General features: G+C 42.8%; 1 protein-coding gene across 1 annotated transcript in view; it reads right to left on the bottom strand.

Moving 5' to 3' along the window:
- ABCC4 (ATP binding cassette subfamily C member 4 (PEL blood group)) overlaps positions 1-18281 on the bottom strand; it is a gene marked incomplete at its 5' end in the record, with an annotated part of 504496 nt that overhangs the window by 115834 nt on the left and 370381 nt on the right. The window contains 4 exons of the mRNA XM_082245314.1: positions 1208-1399; positions 2185-2285; positions 7908-8018; positions 9437-9556. Of these exons, the coding sequence (XP_082101440.1) occupies positions 1208-1399; positions 2185-2285; positions 7908-8018; positions 9437-9556 (524 nt within the window). The remainder of the gene's footprint in view (positions 1-1207; positions 1400-2184; positions 2286-7907; positions 8019-9436; positions 9557-18281) is intronic.

The following is an 18281-nucleotide window of genomic DNA, read 5'->3' as shown; positions in this document are numbered from 1 at the left end:
TTGCCTAAATTCGCACCTAAATCAAGCCCAAATACACACAGGACCCTTTTGGAATACGGATCGCAGCTGTCCCGGACCTCTGTGAACCGGCTCCATTGCAAGCCGGGCACACTTGCATGTCATGCGAATCCCTGCAACCAAGGCATACATGTGTAAACCTGGCATAAAGCATCTGTTCTTTGGTACACTGAACTTACTGATAGATAAGCAAGGATAAAGAGAGAGAACAGTGAAGGTGTAAAATAACTGTTAAAGAAGAACTCCAAGAAAAAAATGTAAACTGCGAGCACACAAGGAATTAAAGTGCATGTAAACCTGATTCATTAAATTTGACCTAAGCACATATATCTGTAGTGTTTTCTGATCTCCCTCAAAATCCCTTACTCTTTCTGCTGCTCCATACTTCTGTTATCAGCATGGTAACTTCTAACAAGTTCTCTGACAACAGAGATAAAACCAGCCTGAAATTTGTGTCGGGGTGGGTGCTATAAATAGATTAGCAGAGAGCTAGTCTATTCACAGCACAGCTCTGCACAATCCTTCCTTCCTTTGCCTATGTGGAGTGGGGATGTGTGCCTTTCCTCCAATCAGCTGACCCGCAGTATATGCCAAGAATCCACACCCAGTGCTGAACTGGAAGAAAAAATGTCTAACAGGATATGCACTTTCAAAAGAATAGAGCAAGCTAAAGACAGCAGATATACATGTAAAACGTATGTAGGGAGATTTGTTTAATCTCTGTATCATCTGAGGCTGTTTACTTCACTGGGTATATATGAGGGTTTACATCCACTTTAAGTGCGATGAGGTGTATAATACCTCCTAGAGCTCTCTCTTTTTTTACAATTTTACTTTTTCACTGAGCACCGTTAGTATGAATATCACTATGACACTGTAAGTAACCAAAAAATGATTCTCTTCTTAGCTGGTTGATGGTTATATCTGGTGGGTGCCATCCCAGCTAAGTGTTTCTTGAGTACAAGTAATGCCTTCATTTTAATTGTCTGTTATATTCTATAAGGCCAGCAGCAATGATGTGTGCACTGTTGGGCCTGCTTTAGTACTAACAGTTCTGTTATCTAAGGACTGTAAGCTATATAAATGAACAGTCCAATCATGCAGGAGAAATTTCAAAGACAAAGTTACAAATAAATCAGCAGTGATTATTATAATTGTCCCCCCTAGCATTAAGATGTTGAGAAAATACCTTTTCCTTTGGTCGGATTAGGGCAGTTAAATGTCTCAGAACCAACGGGCCATCCAAACTGTAGGCGAAATTGACATTTTCAAATGCTATCATACCCTTGCTTGGCCAGTCAAATGGTGGACGTCGTTTAGATTCCCACTCGGCTTCCTTTTCCAACTGAGTATACTCCATGACACGTTCAACGGAGATCATCTGCAAAAGACAAATAATGTACATTATATTAGGTTACAGCAGTATTACTATAAGGGTTGAGTCTGTGGTAAGTTTTGTTGAGTCTGAGGTTCTAAAGGCTCAAGGTTTTTTACTTTCATGCAATCTATGCATGAAGGTAAAAATTGTTCTGTGAGCAGCAGCCCCAATACTTATCTGAGCCATATTGCAATCCAGCGATGTGCATGAGACCCTTGGCTTTCCGGGGACTCCTCCTTATTGGCTCCTGCTGATGTCATACACAGCCAGTTAGCCAATGAGGAGAGAAAGGGGATGGGGCCAAGCCACAGCTGTGTGTGTGAACGGACACACAGAGCAGCAGCTCGGGAGTGAGCCTGCTCGGGTGCCCCAATAGCAAGCGGCTTGCTGTGGGGGCACTTGGCAGGAGGGAGGGGCCAGGAGTGCCGGCAAGGTACTCAAGAAGAGGAGGATGGGGCTGTTCTGGGCAAAACCACTGCACAGAGTAGGTAAGTATGATATATATATTTTTTAAACAAACAGGTATTACCTTTGATAGGTGTCAGAACACACAGTTTGATGTGCATGGGGCAATGTCACCCACACATTGGTCAGGGTGCCCATTCTGATCCCTGACCACAGCCAAAAACACCTGCAGCAGGCACGTGAACATCAGAACTGGAAAATGGAGCAATGGAAGGAGGCAGGCTATTCTGATGAATTCAAGAGAGTAAAACTACAGTGCCTAAACACAGATAAAAACATAATAGTTCCCTAATATCTTCACACAAAAAATAAAAAAAACTTACTAGGTTTTCAACTTCTGCGCTTTGTCTTACTCCCCACTGGAAAGATCCCATAATTGTAATGGCATAAGAGAGGGCCAAACCAACCTGTCCTGCATCAAGAGCTGTAGAGATACAAATTTTACATTTTGTTAACATTTTGCATTAAAAGGCTAAGTTCACCTTTTAGAACACGTTACATGTTCCACCGATATTTCTCAGCACAAGATTAAGGTAGGCTATAGAGAAGGAAATTTAATCAAGGGACAATAAAGCGAAATGGAAGATTTACATAACCGAGTGATTTTATGTTCTGACAGGTAACTGATTTCAACACAAAACCTATGCTAACACAGTGGGAACATAGAAACCACATACAGATAGTAAACCAAGTAATCAAACTTTGGACTCATGACTACAAGGTAACAGTGCGAAATTTTATTCATCATGCAGATATATGTGATGCGATCAAAAGTAATAATGATTACAACATATCATCAGGATCAAAGGAACCTTGATCATATTGTAAAATATAAGGTAATTATATACTGCTCATAGGAACATGTGCCTAAGCCAAAAGTCATGGCCCATTGGAGCGCTTTCAGCATGTTCTGTCCAGTAGATGTCCATGCTGCATTAGAGCAAGATCTTTTGAAAGTAGAACTGTTCTTAATAGAACGAATAAAGGCTTGAAAACCTATATTTAAAGCATTTAAAATGTAAGTGTCAACCAAAATAATATGAATGAAATTAGGTGCTGCAAAATAGTAACAGTTCTATATCTATTTTTTTTTTTTTTTTTTTTTTTCGTATAACGCCCCCAGTGTCAGCAGAAAAGTCTCTGCAGTCCTTTTCAGTATTTTCCGCTTTGTGTGAGAGCAGCGGTTACTATACTGATGTACATGGATATCATTTATACTATTTGGACTGATACTTATTGATACTTATTGCTTATACTTGCGCTTTAAAAATGTAAGGTCTAGGTCATGGTTGACAGGCGCCAGACTGGTGATCCCCCACTATTAGTGTATGGCTTGTGTTCCCTCTTTGGTGGAATGGTTGGAGGAGATGGATCACGCTGAACACATGGAATTCCTTCTGGCACAGGAACTGGGCACCCAAGAACAGTGTCATTGTACGTGGCTCTCCCGGAATATGTACAGAGCATCTTCAGAGCTTTGGAACCTACTAATTGATTGATGGTTGTCTTGCCTCTTGGATCCGATTGGTGGTTCTCTTCTGCACCTAATGGCACCCTTCTTTGGGCTATGCTTTTTGCTTCCTCCTCCACCCCCTCTCACCCTTTTTTTCCCGCTTTCTTTTCCACCTTTTCTCCTCTGCCCCTCCACCCTCTTATTTTTCTGTGTTTTTGTGCATGCAGGGCTTTGGCTAGTTTGGTACCATTACATCTTGCTTTTACGTTTATCGTGGATGGAGATATGAGATTCTGAGAGTGTTTATGGACTGTATCTATTGCTTTTGGTCATGTTCATATGGATTGCTCTATGACACTGGTCATTGTGTATCTGTTTAACCCCTGCTACTTTGGACCATTTGTCTTTGGTACTACCATGGCTGGCTACTTGGAAACGCTCCTAATATGTAATATTGTTGTGTTTTTCTTGAGTGTTTTTGATGTTTTTTCTGTTCTTTTATTTTGTACTTGCTCCAGATTGTCGGGGGCTTACAGTTTGGTCCATATATATTAGGAAACAGTCAAATTTTGATACTTTTGGCTCTGTATGCCACCAGAACGGCTCTGTATGCCACCAGAACAAAATTAAAATAAAACAATCCAAATTAATTTGAAGTGCAGACTTTCAGCTTTAATTCAAGGGGTTGAACATAATTATTAAGTACAAATTTTAGGAACTGCAACCATTTTTATACACAGTCCCCCCATTTTCAGGGGCTCAAATGTAATTAGACAAATATAATTATAAATAAAATGTTAATTATTAATATTTTGTCAAGAACCTTTTACTGGCAATGTCTGCATGAAGTCTGGAACCCATGGATATTACCAAAGACTGGGCATTCTCCTTTCTGATGCTTTGCTAGGCTCGAACTGCAGCTATCTTCGATTATTTGTTTGTGGGTCTTTCTGCCTTTCGTTTTGCCTTCAGCAAGTGAAATGCAAGCTCAGTTGGGTTGAGAACAGGTGACTGACTCGACCATTTCAGAATATTCCACTTCTTTTCCTTAAGAAGCTCCTGGGTTGCTTTTACAGTGTATTTTGGATCATTGTCCATGTGTATTATGAAGAGCCGTCCAATCAACTTTGCTGCATTTGGCAGAACCTGGGCTGACAGTATATCTCTAAACACTGCAGAATTCATCTGGCTGCTTCTGTCTTGGGTCACATTGTCAATAAACACCAATGACCCAGTGCCACTGGAAGCCATGTATGCCCATGCCAGCACGCTGCCTCCACCATGTTTTACAGACATTGTGTGCTTTGGATCATGAGCTGTTCCAAGCCTTCTCCACACTTTTTTCTTCTCGTCATTCTGGTACAGATTAATCGTAGTTTCATCCATCCAAAGAATGCTTTTAAAGAACTAGCCTGGCTTTTTTAGATGTTTTTTGGCAAAGTCTAATCTGGCTTTTCTATTCTTCATGCTTATGAATAGTTTTCACTTTGTGGCGAACCCTCTGTATTTGCTCTTGTAAAGTCTCCTCTTGATTGTAGACTTTGACAATGATGCGCCCACCTCCTGGAAAGTGTCCTTCACTTGTCTGGATGTTGTGAATGGGTTTTTCTTTACCATGGAGAGGATCTTGCGATCATCCACCACTGTTTTCTTCCATGGATGTCCAGGCCTTTTTTATGCTGCTGAGCTCACCAGTGTGTTGTTCTTTCCTAAGAATGTACCAAACTGTTGATTTTCCCACTCCTAAGGTTGCTGCTATCTCTCTGATGGATTGGTTTTGTTTTTGAAGCCTTATAATGGCACGTTTTACTTGCTTGGACAGCTCCTTTGAACGCATGATGTAGGTTCACAGCAATGGATTCCAAATGCAAATACCACGCTTAGAATCAACTCCAGACCTTTTACCTGCTCAATTGATGAAGAAAATACAAACAAGTAGCCCACACCTGGCCAGAAAACCGCTTTTGATTCAGTTGTCCAATTAATTTTTTTGTCCCTTGAAAAAGGGGGGTTAGCTATTCTTAAGAGCTACATACATAGTTACATAGTAGGTGAGTTTGAATAAAGACAATAGTCCATCCAGTTAAACCTGTGTAGGTGTGTGTGGCTGTAATCATCTCACATAGCCCTGAATGTTCTGATCCTTGAGATGTACGTCTAAGAGTCTTTTGAAAGCCCCCATACTACCCCCACCATACTACCGGACCAGAGTTTTATAAAATGGAAGGATTATAGACTTATCTCTGGAATACATCCCTTTCTTTATGCATGCTAATATTCTGCTGGCTTTGGCAGCTGCCGCTTGACATTGCATGCTATTGCCTAATCTATCATCAACCAAGACTCCCAGATCTATCTCCATTTTTGATTCCCCCAAGGGTTCCCCTCCTAATGTGTATTGTGCTTTTATGTTTCTAGTCCCCAAGTGCAAAACCTTACACTTCTCCACGTTAAACCTCATTTGCCAAGCTGTTGCCCACTCCGTTATTTTGTCCAGGTCATTCTGTAGGATATCTGCCTCATGCTGTGCAGTTATTCCTAAACCCTTCCTCCGATTTGGATGTACATACCCTCAAATTTAAACCAAAGAGTGCGAGTCTGCCAAACATTGTAAATCACAACAACTGCCTTCTGGGTATCTATGGTGACCTGCATGTCCCCTCTCATGCTAAGAGTCTACTACGTATCTTATATTTCTATGCAAAAAAATCTATTTTATCATGGAAGGAATTGCAGCCCCCCACAAGATCCCCAAGGTTAATATTAATTAATGATTCTTTACCATTGTAAAACCTCACTTTTGAGACTTGGAAAAGAGCTAAAACATTTCATAAAATTTGGGGTAGATGGATAGCTAGCCCTCTGACTCTTACTCCAATGTCATTGTGATAGCTAGCTTACTCTTTGGTTGTGCAATATACCCTATTCATGTTGACTAATATCCACCTAAATCGAAACTCTGCTGCCTGTATATCTCTTTGTGACCACGCATATTATGATTACAAGAGATGTGTGTGATAATTGAATATTGTTTCTTGTTTAATGCTCGCTGCAGTGCAGTTTTTTTTTTTTTGTGCACCGATCTGGGCAAGTTCGTTATATTTGCTGTATGTTTGTCTGTCTTTAACTCGATAAATATGTCTTTAAGAAAAAAAAACAAAACCTAAGTGTGCACTTTCAGCCCATATCTATTATAAAACTATAGCTTGAATATGTTTTGGTAAATACCTAAAAAAACAAAAATTGTGCCTGTATCCAAATATATATGGACCCAACTCTATGTCTGGTGTTTTGATATTTATTTGAAATTTCTAATTTTTCAATAAAATTAGATTTAACATAAAAATGTAAGGTCTTGCCAGCTAGCAGGGATTTACTTGTTTAGTTTTCTCAGGTAAAAAAAATAATAACTTATTTTATACTATAATTCTTGATTAGAGTGTCTAGGAACCCTCCTTTCTTTTGGATCCACAGGAGCCTATCAGGCCTTTGACATCATCATAGTCATATTCTAGAAAATCAAAAAGTGCAGCGCTACTAACATACACATCCTCATATCATTCACCCAAAATCATAGAACTGCGAATAACAATATGTGCAGTGACTGTTAAAAATGGTGCACAAAATAAATGTAAAGTCCATAGTGGAACTAAGACAGTTAAAACAACAGTGTTTCAAAGAACAGCAGAAACATCCAACAGTGAGGAAGTCTTCTCAAACCAGAGTGAGCAGTCAACAGAGAAGAGAAACCGCCAAATCCCAAGGTTCATATGCACCACAAAACCCAGGTGTGAGAAGCAGGAGCTTATAAGAAAAAGTTGACTACTATGATAAAGTTGGTCATAGCATACAAAAAGTGTTTTTCTTTTATATATCGATATCCTACTCATGCCTGTTTTGAAAACTGGATTACACCAATGTTGTTGATGGGGAGAGTCTAGGAATAGAAAGAACTACCAGTTGCTTGCACCTCAACCGATATGGATGCTGCCTTAATTACTTTAGGTGATCTATTATATACAACTGGCTTTCTGTCTAAATTAAAAGGTTGCCTACAGTTTCTCACAGCCAAACTGATTCTAAACATTTATCATAACCCCATTCTAGACAATTGTCATTTATTAATAAAATGTATAAATGACTCAAATATCTTTTAGAAATGACCCAAAATGGGTCTAGATCATTCAATCATACACGATCATTTAATTTACTCTTAAATAATTTGGTGTAGAATTGAAGGAGCATTCAAGTAACGATATAAACATACAAACTATTATTACTGATTAATCATTTGTTTTTGAACAGCAAAATTCTAATTTTTGTATACCTTCTGCTGTAGTACTTTCGTGGAATAGAAAAACCATAAAGAGGACCGCTAAGGTTCTAGTTCGGAGGTCTAATTTCATAGTAAAAGATATTCACCGTTAATAAGCTTGCCAAGGCAGTAAACTGTTCTGTTAAATGTGGACAAACTGTCCTCTTTATAAGACGAGTATGAACTACAGTACCTCAATTTAAATTACAGAATCACAATTACTTAGAACATGTAGTTAATGCCATGTAATGCCATAGTCCTTGCAACACACAACTTACTTTTTGAAAGAATTAGCGAACCAAAGGCAATGGCTATAACAAACAAGGCGCATATGGCATCCAGACGTACTGCAAGCCAACGGGATGTCGTCAGAAATAAAAACCAGGCCTCTAAAGAGAAAGCAATGAGTGTGATATAATGTGTAAAACAGTGCTCAAAAAAAAAATGTTTCATTATAGTCATTTTTGACAATTTTGTTTTTCTTTTCATTTACACTTGTGGCAGAAGATGCTTTGTAATTTAACAGATGACATGATTAAATGCACAGAAATGGCACTGAAGTGTACATAAAGTTATGCTCACAGCCTACAGAGAAAGAGAGGGACTGAAATATCAACCTTTTGTAAGAAAATGCTGAATCACACAACTGAAGGCCTAGGCACATGGTTACATAATTTCTGTTAAGGTCATGTGACCAAGTGCCTGGACCTTTAGACATCTGACCAACATTACAGCATGCCTGGAGCAGCATTTTCCTCTGAAAATGTTTATTTGCCAGTCCTTTTTGCAAACCCCTTATAGGCTAGGATATATGTTTTACTTATCATTATTCCATAAAACCCAGCCTTGTGGGTGTCCATTTATAGTTGTCTTTCTTCCCGGTTCAGGATCTCTGCAACTATGTTGTACTTTAGAATAACAGCCAATCTCTTTGTTAATTCTCTGACTAATGCCCTCCTTGCCATATCACTGAGCTTTGGATATTGTGGTTAAGCAATATTCTATTTTTTAAACATCGATTTACTGTTGCTCTGAAGGATCTAAAAAAGCACTTCTTAGAGGGTAGACCCAGTTTTAGAGAGAACCTGATACTCAGCAGTGGCTCAGGCATGTTCAGATACTATCCTTCTAAGCAGCTGTCAAAGTAGACAGCCAGCAACAGGTGGCAGAGGCATTCCACACACTGCAGCCACATGTATGCATGCATGCCTCCGCTGCCTATGACTGGCTGTCAGCTTTGACAACTTCCCAGCAGGATAGCTCAAGCAGGTTTGGACTAATGTCTTAACTCATTTAAGCTAATTCCTACTCACAAGGTTCTTAGAGATAGCTCCTGTCCCAGTTACTTCAGAACAATATATACTAGAGTGGCCTTAGTACGAGCAAAGAAAAAGTACTAAAAAATATGAAAAACAGATGGGTAGGTGTTATGCAGTGATGTGAACAGAATATAAAACCTAAATCGTACTGAGATCAGCTCAGCTTTTGCTTTGGTCAACTCCAATGTTGCTTGTAGTTCAGTTGCATACAAAAGTTACAATTACACTGAGCAGCAGTGCAAAGCAATAGCTTAAGCCATTAAGTGGGCATTAATGTTCAGGAGGTGGCACGGTTTTTGTATCATGTGACTGCTGTGATGACTGGGAGCCTGTCCCATTGGCTTTTGATGAGAAGACAAAAGTGAAGGGAAATCTCCCCAAGGGGACACAGGTGGAAAAAAAAACCCTCCCTTACTGTATACACTCTTCAGTTCTACTTTAATTAGTATATTTTTACAATACCGTAAAATCATAGTCTTTATACATACCAGAATGAAGGTCTTGCTGCGCATCAAATAAGTGCTGAAATCGCTCCTCTGCTTTGAATGCCCTAATGGTCCAAAGTCCTTGGAGAGAAGATGACAGATGGGAGAACACTGGACTTCGAGCTAGAAAAGTTCAATGCCACCTGTTAGTTTTTTATCTCTTGTACAAAGCATTACCCACATATAAAGCAAAGGATATTAGAAAGGAATCCACCACATGTTTTCCTAGTTGGTTTCATCCTCCAAATACACAACAGCTAGTATTTTTCTCACCTTTAGAGGAGATCTAAGGAGGCTGCCAGTGCTGAACTCCTAAAAATATTAGCTAACTGGCTGTCATTGCCATCAATACTCTCAAATAATGGACTGAAAAACATGCAGCTCAAGAAAATTCAAGTGAAAAAATAACTCTGAATCTAGGTGAATGGTTTAGAACATATCACAATGATCAGATCATCACAACAGCAAGGGTACTGGTATTTAATGGAACAGTCAGCAAGGACAGTCTCTTTACTCTGGGTTTCTATATTTCTTTAGATTGATTCATATAACATGGGTTAATCCTACCTTTTGCACACGGGCAAAACTGATTGAACCCCCCCCCCCCCCCCCCCCCGCTTGTAAAACAGGAAACTCTACAAGGGCTCAGCCAGGGGGCTGGTTACTACAGTAATTACAAAAGTATTGTTTTGGGGAGAATGATGCAAATTGCATTGAGAAGGTAAGGGTCCATGCGCAGATAAAAAAAAAAACAAGAAAAGAGGAGGGAAAAAAAGATTTGTAATGTACCTCTCTGAAAGACAAAGTGAAATAAAAGACTGGGACATCGGGGGCAAATCTTAGCTGCAAAGAAGGTTTTTGAGGTCAACTGGGATTAGCAGAGGAGGGTCTGCCATAATGTGAAGGACCTGCCATAGATGACTCCCTGAGGGGGCGAACAGATCTCATTTGTATGGTAGAGAATGCCCATTCAATAGGGAAGTGTGATTGAGAATAGTGAGGTAGGAACCTCCTCTAATTAGCTGCCTCTATGTTTTCCTTGTGGGAATTTCCAAAGAGAAGCTCACCTTCAAAGGGCATGTGCAAAAGGTGTCTTTCAAGAGGGTGTTCTGCCATTTAAGCTTTAAGCCATAGGATTCTGACAATACACATAGAAAGTTAAGGGCATTCTAGAAATGTGACATTCTCCTTGGCATCTACCCAGAAGAGCAGTTTTTAGGCCAGAGTTCCTTTTTTAGATCAGGTTATATCTGTAGTAACAAATGAGAAAAGGGGGGACCCTTGCCCACTATTCGGAATAGATTACTTTGATCTAAAATTGATCTAACAATGCAAATTGGCGCTATCACTACAATTGTGCAAAATATAACCTAGACCTACACCCCTTTCTATGAAAGGAAGTGAATAGGGTTAAGCTAGACATACATGATTATTTTTTTCCGTTCAACCGGCGGGTTGAATGAAAGAAAATGGGCTGATTTCCCCATCCACACATTCGATGTGAATGGGGGAATTCTCCTCGCTGAGTGGGAAATGTCCCTGCTTTCAGAATTCAATAATCAATGTATAGCAAGTGGCACTGATCGTTCACCAAAAATCTGACAGGCTGCTTATACACAAGTTGATATATCGATCCACTTGTGTACAACCAGCCTGCCCATACATGAATCGAATTTCGGCCAGTCCCTGTATGGCCGGCTTTATAACAGGCATACAAAAAATTGGATTTTTGACTTACCGTAAAATCCATTTCTCTGATGTTCATTGACAGATACAGCTTCTGATCTTCATAACCATTGGGTTATACTGCCCACTACAGGAGTAGGACACTAGGCAGAAAAAAAAATCTGGCTATGCCTATAGGCAGTTCCAGGGGGTATTTTACAGTAAGTCAAAAATCCCATTTTCTCTTTCGTTCATTGACAGACACAGCTCCTGATCTTCATAACCACTGTGACGTCCCAAAGCAGTGTTAAACATTAGGGGTGGGAACAGCAAAACAATTCCCAAGGCTAAACAGTAGCCAACCAGGAAACAGAAGCTCAACCAAAACAACTGGAGTCCACCTGAAAAAAACAATACACCCTCAAAGAGGATCAAGTCCTCTAAACAGCAGCCTGCAAAAACCTTGCTGCCAAAAGAAGCATCCACAGATGCCAACACATCCACTTTATAGAACTTTGTGAAAGTGTGCACCGACGACCAGGTGGTTGCCTTGCATACCTGAGTCACTGATGCCTGATGATGGAAGGCCCAGGGGGCAATAAGCGCCTGAGTAGAGTGCGCCTTGACAGGGAAAGGAGTAACCTGACCTTTGCCGGAATAGACCTGAATCACCATCTGTCTGATCCATCTAAAAATGGACGCAGAGAAAGCGGACAACCCTTTACAAGGCTCATTCATGAGCACAAATAGTGAGTCTGACTTCCTGAAAGACTCCGCAGCTACCATGGACACCCTAATTGCCCAGACCACATCCAAGGCATGCAAGGCAATATCTTTTGGATGTTTCGGCCTGGGACACAGGGAAGGCAACACAATGTCTTCATTCAAATGAAAATCAGGGACGATCTTTGGGAGGAACGACAGACAGGGATGAAGAACCACCTTATCTCTTTGAATAAACAAGTAAGGTGAACAAAAGTTCCGACATCCTGCGCGCAGAGGTGATAGCCGCCAAAAAGGCCACCTTCTGAGACAGTGTCAGCAAGGGAATCTCACGAAGATTGTCAAAGGGCTTCTGGAGGACTGAAAGCACCAAATTGAGGTCCCAAGGTGGCAACGGAGAACGCACTGGAGGAACCAAATATCGGACACCCTGAAGAAAGAGACGCACCAAGGAGTGTGTGGCCAAGGGTCATTGGAAGAAGACCGCCAACGCCGACACCTGGCCCTTGATGGTACTCAAAGGCCAATTTCTGTTTAACCCCCCATTGAAGGAAGGTCAGGATCTGAGCAACTGAGAAGGAGCGAGGATGAACCCCAAAAGACTCACACCTCGCAATGTACGTCTTCCACGTGCTATGGTAGATCTTCCTAGAAGTAGATTTCCTAGCTTTCACCAGTGTTGGAATCACTGACTCAGACAAACCTCTATCCATCAGCACCTGGCGTTCAACAGCTAAGCTGTCAAAGCCAGTGTCTGTAAAACAGCATGGAAGATTGGTCCTTGGGACAGCAGATCCTCCCTGAGGAGAAGCTTCCAAGGAACGTTGGCGACCAGCCACACCAGATCGGCGTACCAAGCCCAGCAAGGCCAGTCCGGAGCCACTAAGATGACCAGAATCCCTTCTGCCTCGATCCTGTGTAGGAGTCTTGGCAGAAGCTTGAGAGAAGGGAAGGTGTAAATCAGATGATACTGACCCCACAGGGCCACCAGCGCTTCTGTGGCATCCACCAGAGGATCTTGTGACCGAGCCACAAACCTCTGCACCTTTCTATTGAGCCGAGATGCCAACAGATCCACCTCGGGGATGCCCCACCAGAGACACAACTGATGAAACACCTCCGGATGAAGGGACCACTCCCCTTGGTCCAACGCCTGCCGACTGAGGTAATCCGCTTGCCGGTTTTCCACCCCGGGAATGTATATGGCGGAGAGGGCTGAAACGAACAGTTTTACCCACCTTAGAATGCCAGCTACCTCCGAGCCGCCAGGACACTTATTGTGCCTCCTTGGTGATTGACATAAGCCACGGCTGTGGCATTGTCCGATTTAATGCGCACTGGACATCCCGGAAGACGATCCGTCCAATGGTCCTGGCACAGTCTAATCGCTTGGAGTTCCAAGACATTGATCAGTAGTCTGGACTCTTCCAGTGTCCAGATCCCCTGAGCAGGATTTGTGCCGAGGGCACCTACCCAGCCGGACAGGCTGGCATCCGTGGTGACCACTGTCCTATACAACAGGAGGAAGGATTTGCCCACCTGAAGCACCGGAGAACGAAGCCACCATATCAGGGACTCCTTCGTCCCCCCCCCCCCCCAGCTCAGTCGGATCGGATTGTCCAGAAACTGCGGAGTCTTGTCCCATTTAGCCAAAATCTACCTCTGCAGGGACCTTGTATTGAACTGTGCAAATGGAACCGCCTCAAAAGGTTGACACCATCAGGCCCAGCAACCGCATGCAAGTTTGGAGGGATTACCATCTGGTGGACAGCAGGAGATGAATTGCAGCCTGCAATTTCTGGAGTTTGTCCAGAGTAAAGAGCACTTTGTCTAAGGCTGAATACAGAGTCAGACCCAGATAGTCTAGCTTTGTGGACGGAACCAGAGCAAACTTCTGGAAATTCAGAATCCAGCCAAACTCCCTCAGAGTTCGTATGGTGATTTCCAGATTTTTCACCAGAGCAGTAGGAGACTCCCCTTGCAGAAGGAGGTCATCCAAGTAGCCCAGTACCGCAATCCCCCATTGGTGTAACAAATTTAGCACTAGGGTTAACACTTGTGAAGACCCGAGGTGAGACCAAAGGGTAACGCCACAAACTTATAATGCTCCTCTCCCACGGTAAAGCGGAGGAATCGCTGGTGACCGGCACATATTGGAATGTGAAGGTAAGCATCCTTAATGTCGATAGAGGCAAGAAAATGCCCTGATGAAGGGTTGCCACCACTGTGCGAATGGACTCCATCCTGAACTTCAGCACCCACACAAAGCAGTTTAGCGCCTTGAGGTCCAGGATTGGACACACCTTGCCTTCCTTCCTGGGAACTGTAAACAGGTTTGAGAAAAAACCCTGAAAACGTTTTGAAGTCGGAACCGGGAAAATCACCCCTTGAAGTAACAGATCTTGTACCACCCAAAATAGACCCTATAAGCGCTCCAGGGACAGGCGCAATTTGGAAGGGAAGAACCTTGTCACGATCTTGTAGCCGGACCAAATGATTTAGTGAACCCACTTGTCTTGTACCAGGAAAGTCCACGGATCCCGAAACCAGCAAAGATTTCCCCCCACCCCCGATATGGGTGAGAGCGCACCTTCATGCTGAAGGAGCCTTGTTCGCAGGCCTGGAGAAGCCTGCTCTTGGCTTGTCAGACCAAGTTCACTTGGATCCTCCAGAGGAGGTCTTGAAAGGCTTCGAGCCCTTGTCAGCTGACCCCGAGGGACGAAAAAAGTCTTATGAGTCGAGAAGGAGGGCCCACGTCTAAGACGAGGTTCCTTGCCCTTAGCCTGCGGAGTACTCTTTCCCCGTGAGACCTTTAATGATGTCATCCAGGGTAGCCCCAAACAGGCAATCCCCTTGAAAGGGGATATCAGTCCAGGCCTTTTTAGAAGTCTGGTCCGCAGACCAGCATTTAAGCCAAAAAACATGCCGAAGGACCACTGCCGAAACAGAACCGAGCCACTGGGGGAGCCGCATCCAAAGAGGCATCACAGATAAACTGCAGCCCCTTGACCAGCTGGTGCGCCAGCTCAACAAAGGCAGGGGGAAATGGTTGTCCCTCCAGGTCGTGGCGTAAGAGCTTAGCCCACTCGGTCAAAATTTACGACACTAGGGCAATGGTGAATACTGGCCTCAGTGAGGGGGCGCTTTTTGCTAACCAGTCGCCCGAAAACCACCTCCACCTGGGACACAAAAGACTCCAGGACCACCGTCAGTGCATCGATGGATGGTTGGGACAAAGAGGGCCCCGCAGCCTTAGAGAGGGGGGTCAGGTGAGATGTGCTCCAAAGACTCCATGAGTCACCAGGGGGACCCCACAAAAATTGTAAAAAAAACTGCAAAGGGACAACTCCCACCATGCTGGCAGCACAACCTGGTTGCCATGCACAAGGCACAATGCGATCCTCAGCAGGGAAGACCCCACCCAGCAGAAACAGGCATCTGCAGCCACCAGGATAATCTGTACTCCACACACAGCGATCAGGAAGTGAAAAGATCCAGGAGTCAGCACCAGGGGATGAGGGGCTTTCACCGCCAAAATCACCACCGCCATGGCTGGCGCTATTTTTAATGGAAAACCACCGCAAAATGGCCACCGGACTACACAAACATGGCCACTGTGCAAAGAAACACACAGGCTACAGCAAAAAGGCGGCCCTGCATGGCCTCACGAGGCTGCTGGGGACCCAGGAAGGATCCCTAGTCCTTAAGGACAGGCTAAGGCAGGACGGGGCCTCCTGGCAGGAGCCCCCACCAGGTACAACCCCCCCTGCATAGTCGATTGTCCAATTGCCGGCGGCGCACCCCCCGGCCCCCCTTGCAAGCATAGTGCCCCGCCCCCACCCACCCCAGGAGGGGGACCAGACCACCCACACAGCCCCAGCATAAGTGGGGGGGGTGACAGATGAAAAGGGGGTGCCTGACAGGAAGGAGGGGAACCCATGGGTCCAAATGCCCCATGGAGGGGCCCATATCCACCACAAAACCCTCCAGGGGGATCGCTACTCATCATACCAGGAACCAGGTGGGCACTGCTCCAGACAGAACCCCTTGCCATCGAAATGGGGGGGGGGGCTGTCGGCCAGGAGGAATGCTGCGCCTTGGCCTGAGACCCGGTCGTATGCGACCTAGCGAGGTGTTTATCTCACAGGCCAGCCCCTGTCTGGTGGGGCTATGTCGCAGCCGAACTAGCGCGGAGCTGAGGTCTGCGCGCGCTCTCTGGTCAGACTGGGCTGACCAATGGATCTAGATTATCCAGTCCGGCAGTTGATTGTTTATCTCACAGGAAAAAAAAACAGGAGAAAATATTTCTATCTAAAAATAAATAATTTGCCAGGACCAGAGATCCCAGCAAGGAATTAGGTCCTTACTCCTGACTAGGCAGAAAAAAAAAACAAAGTACCTATAGCAGGGAGAGGGAGTATACCCCTGGGACTGCCCATAGGCATAGCCAGATTATTTTTCTGTCTAGTGCCTACTCCTGTAGGGGGCAGTATAACCCAATGGTTATGAAGATCCGGAGCGGTGTCCGTCAATGAACGAAAGAGAAATATAATTTAGAGGTAGATTCAATATCTCTAACTTATGTCTACTGCTATACAGCAAAAGCAGACCCTTCAATCATTATGTTGGCATATCTGTCTCTTATCTGTGCAATTCCACAACACTATAGGGGGGGATTTACTAAAACTGGAGAACTCAGAATTTGGTGCAGTTGTGCATGGTAGCCAATCAATTTCTAACATCAGCTTGTTCAATTAAGCTTTGAAAATAAAACCTGAAAGATGATTGGTTTCTTTCGCAGAGCTTCACAATCCAGTTTTAGAAAATAAGCCCCTATATTCTTGCCAACCAAAACAATTTTCCATCTTAACACAGTCAGATGCTAAACAATCTACTGTATTAAAGAACAATTGTAAAGACAAATAACTTCCATTAACAGACCAAAAATAAATAATGTTTAACAATATGTTACCAGCATGCTGCAAGGTTTATTCAAATACACACTAAAAAACAATATGTTACCAGCATGCTATGCTGCAAGGTTTATTCAAATACACACTAAAATAAAGCATGGTATACTTTTAAGTCTAAACGTTCACTGTTATCAATTTAAGTTGCCCCATGAGTGCTGTAAGTAGTATAAGAACACTGGGGTAAGCAAATTTAGAAAAGAAATAGCCTGTGGTTAATTTACTTAGGACAAAACATTACATTTTAAAGCCCAACTCTGGGCAGAAATAAAAACCCTACCTCCCACTAACCTCTATCTGAATGGTGCAATGCAAAAAAAAAAATTCCTTAATACCCTCTTTACTTACTCAACCTATAAAGACCAACAATCTCTTTAAAAGGGCTATCCTTTGAAGAGTGTATTGCCCAGAACGATTCCTCACTAAGATACGGGCGGCCTGGATTTGGGACGTTCACCAAACCCAGGCCAGATCAACTCATCCTTACAAAGACAATGAAGGATGTGCCTTGAAAACCGGGGTCGAATTGTGCATGCTACATTTTGCTTACAGGATATCTAAACCAAAGGACAAAAATATAATATACTGCAGCTTACCAGTCCAGTGATCGAATAAAATATTAGGACAGGTTGTATTTGTCTTAGTTCATTTGAACATTTTTTGTATATAACATGTATATTTTAGAATACATGCATATAATTTGTAGAACTACTTTTTTGTAAGTACAGCTCATATACTGAATACATTTAGTCACATATGATCATATCATTTATTTTTTATATAGAGAACACATTTTATAGTGGGGTAAATTGATGAGAGCAACAAGGACTAACAGTTTCTGTACATTTCCTTCAAGCATCATGACTGCGATGCTCACTTATTAATAGAATACAAAGTGACAGCAACCGGCTGTGCGTGTCAGCAGGTAAGACAGTTCTACAATGGAGGCATTATGAAGCTCTTTCAAACTACAGTAGCTCCTTTTCTCTCTTCCTTTCACATTTTTATTTCTCTTTTATTCAATGGTCACTTTCTCTATAAAAATAAATGTCACCTAACATGAACCAGACAACAGAAGGCATGTCAATCATTCCACTTTTGAAAAAAGACAAACATTAGTTATTTAGTTATTGTGAGAGCAGCTATGAAAGGCACTTTGATTAGTGTCTTCACACAACAGCTAAAGAAAAAGAATTGAAAAACCTATACAAGAACACACAAACACACACATATTAGACCACATACAATTTGAAACATTGTGGGACTTCTTCTTTACCCTTAAAGAAGTTGTAAATGCTAAAAAATTGATTTTTGTAAAATCTTACCGTAAAATCCTTTTCTCTTAGCTCATTGACAGACGTAGTCCTCGGTGATACAGCACCTTCGGGTTATGTTGCCTCCACAGGAGTAGGACTAGACAGGAAATAAAATGCTCTGGCCACACCTTAGGGGCAGTCCCAGAGGGTATATCCTCTCTCTCTCTGCCTCAG

This window comes from Pelophylax lessonae (assembly GCF_965119305.1).
Source record: "Pelophylax lessonae genome assembly, chromosome: 2".
In the NCBI taxonomy this organism is placed as follows: Eukaryota; Metazoa; Chordata; class Amphibia; order Anura; family Ranidae; genus Pelophylax; species Pelophylax lessonae.
This window is presented reverse-complemented; position numbering and strand designations above follow the sequence as displayed.